The sequence below is a fragment of the Alligator sinensis genome, unplaced genomic scaffold, assembly GCF_000455745.1.
Source record: "Alligator sinensis unplaced genomic scaffold, ASM45574v1 scaffold1165_1, whole genome shotgun sequence".
Lineage (NCBI taxonomy): Eukaryota > Metazoa > Chordata > Crocodylia > Alligatoridae > Alligator > Alligator sinensis.
The window spans coordinates 986,408-988,777 of NW_005842477.1; the positions used below are offsets into that span (position 1 = coordinate 986,408).

General features: G+C 68.5%; 1 protein-coding gene across 1 annotated transcript in view; it reads right to left on the reverse strand.

Moving 5' to 3' along the window:
* Positions 1–1,508, reverse strand: part of LOC102372908 (immunoglobulin superfamily DCC subclass member 3) — a 5,651-nt gene extending 4,143 nt beyond the window's left edge. The window contains exons 1-4 of the mRNA XM_025212641.1: positions 1,346–1,508; positions 1,048–1,192; positions 782–932; positions 536–650 (exon numbers count right to left, since the gene is read on the reverse strand). Of these exons, the coding sequence (XP_025068426.1) occupies positions 536–650; positions 782–932; positions 1,048–1,192; positions 1,346–1,508 (574 nt within the window). The remainder of the gene's footprint in view (positions 1–535; positions 651–781; positions 933–1,047; positions 1,193–1,345) is intronic.
* Positions 1,509–2,370: the final 862 nt, after the last annotated feature.

The window sequence follows — 2,370 nt, forward strand, 5'->3', positions numbered from 1 at the left end:
CGCCCATGCTGGTCACCCACCTGTATGAGGGCCCCCAGCCCATGGGCACCCAGTGCTATGAACTGCCCCCTCCTCTCCCCCAGCAGCCCTATGATTCCCCACCTCCCCCTGGCCACTTATCCCTAGGACTGTTCCCCGGCCGGGGGGTGGGGAGGGGGGGCAGTGCTTTTGGGGTGCCAAAGGGGTGGGACAGAGCCCCCTCCCCCAACAGTCCACCCCGCAGCCAGGCTCTGTATATGCGTGTGTGCGAGAGAGAGCATGAGAGTGAACATGCTTGTGCACCCCCCCACCGAGCCCTCCCTCCCCACAGTTGACCCTACCCAAGTGACCAGTCCAATGCCCCCAGGTGCCCCCCCCTCCCCCTGACTCCTACTGGTCACCCATCTCTGTGACCCTCCCTCCCCATGCCCCCTTCCACCTCTGAGGTCCCTTGCAGTCTCCCCTCCCTAGGTTCCCGCCCACCCCCCTGATCATTCACCCCTAACAACCCCCCATTCACCGCCCCCCGCACCCCACTACAGTCCCAGCCACGCACCCAGGCGGCTCCAGGAGACGATGGGCCGCGGGTGCCCGGTGGCGATGCACTCTAGGATGGCCGTCTGGTGCACCGTCAGCGTCAGGTTCTGCGGCCCCGACAGGATTGTCGGCTCCTGGTCGTGCCTGGGGGCAGTGACTGCACCATGGGGCAGAGGAGGAGGCGGGGTGGGGGGGTGGTCATGGTCACCCCCTGCCCCCCCCTCCCCAAATCACTCCCTGGCTGGGCAGGAGCCCAGGCCCAGACCACCCCGCTCAGGTGCTCACCGCTCAGGCCCAGCCAGGCCTCCCGGCTGCAGCGTGCACCCGCGATGTTGGTGGCCATGCAGCGGTAGGCACCCACGTCTGCGCGCCGCACGCCCGTAATCTGCAGGACGCCGGCCGGCAGCAGCGTGAACCTGGGGGTGGTACAGCAGGGCTGGTGGTGGGTTCCACAATTCCCTGGGCTCCACTGGGGACAGCCTGGGGCTCAGGGTGGGTGCCTCAGTCCCTTGGGCAGTGCGCAGTGCTCACCTGGGGTTGTCGGGTGGCAGTGCTGTGCGGTTGCGCTCCCAGGTGATGGTGGCCTCAGGGACGCCCTGGATGAGGCACTGGAAGCGTGCCACACCGCCCTCCTCTACTGCCATGGACTCGGGGTGCATGTGGAACCGCGACAGGGCTGGGGGGGCCGTGGGGGGTAAGGCTGGGGTTGCACTGAGCCTCCCAGCCCGGCCCTGGGGGTCCCCACACCCCCGAGCCCCAGCCAGCTCTTAGGCAGGGGCACGGGGTCAGCTGCATCCCAACCCTAAGCCCATCCCTTGCCTGCACTCACTGGCCAGCTGGACCCGGGCCTTGCGGCTGAGCAGGAGCCCATCGCGGTTCTGGGCGGCGCAGCTGTACTCGCCGGCGCTGGCATCCGTGGCGCCCCCAGCGTGGGGCCGGCGGTGCAGGCCAGCTCGGCCGCGCGGCCCAGCCCTGTGCAGAGGGGTGCCCATCAGCCGCGGGGCCCACGCCGAGGCCTCTGAGAGCCCCCAGCGCCCCTCGACCTCCCGGCCCCCAGGATCCTCCCCATACAGACGCAGGGTCCCGGGTGCAGCTGGGGGTCAGGGCCAGGAGATGCAGGCCCCTTCCTCCAGCAGCACGCTTCCCGCTCGGTTGCTCCCCCTGTGGTCAGGCTGTGAGGACGGCAAGGCCATGTGGGGCCTGCGGTACCAACAAGAGGCCTCTTAGGCTTCGAGCAGGAGCTGCCGGTGAAGCCCCCTCATCCCGTAGCAACCCGCAAGGCACCATCCAGTGCCTGGCATGGGCACGGGTATCACGGGGACCTGTGGCACGGACATGTGGCCCCCCCCCCCCGGGCCTGGGAGGGGGCATTTGGTCCAGCCCCTGCTGCATCTGAGCAGGATCGTCCCTGGATAAACCGTAGACAGCTCAGCAGCTCCTACAACCCCCACAGGACAGACAGGGGTTGTGGGAGCCCCCCAGGGAGACAACACAGCCGCCACGAAGAGGCCAAAAGCTCTCACACAGATGCCACATGGCCAGGCGGGATGTGGCATCTCACACAGTGGCACAGGGATGTGGCATCTCACACAGATGCCACATGGCCAGGCCTGTGCGCCGTGCCCCAGCCCTCCCCGGGCACAGGCGGGTACGGGGCAGCCCTGGGGCAGCCCTTCAGGCTGGGGGTGCCCAGGCTGGGGGGTGAGAGCTGGGGGCCTCCCGCCTGCGAGGCACCGTGGCGGGGACGTCACAAAGTTAACTGTTGGTGACAATGGAGCAGCAGGGGGGCGGCCTCGGCTTTGCCGGCCTGACATCTTGATTGATGCGGCCTTTCAGGCCTGCGTAGCAACTGCG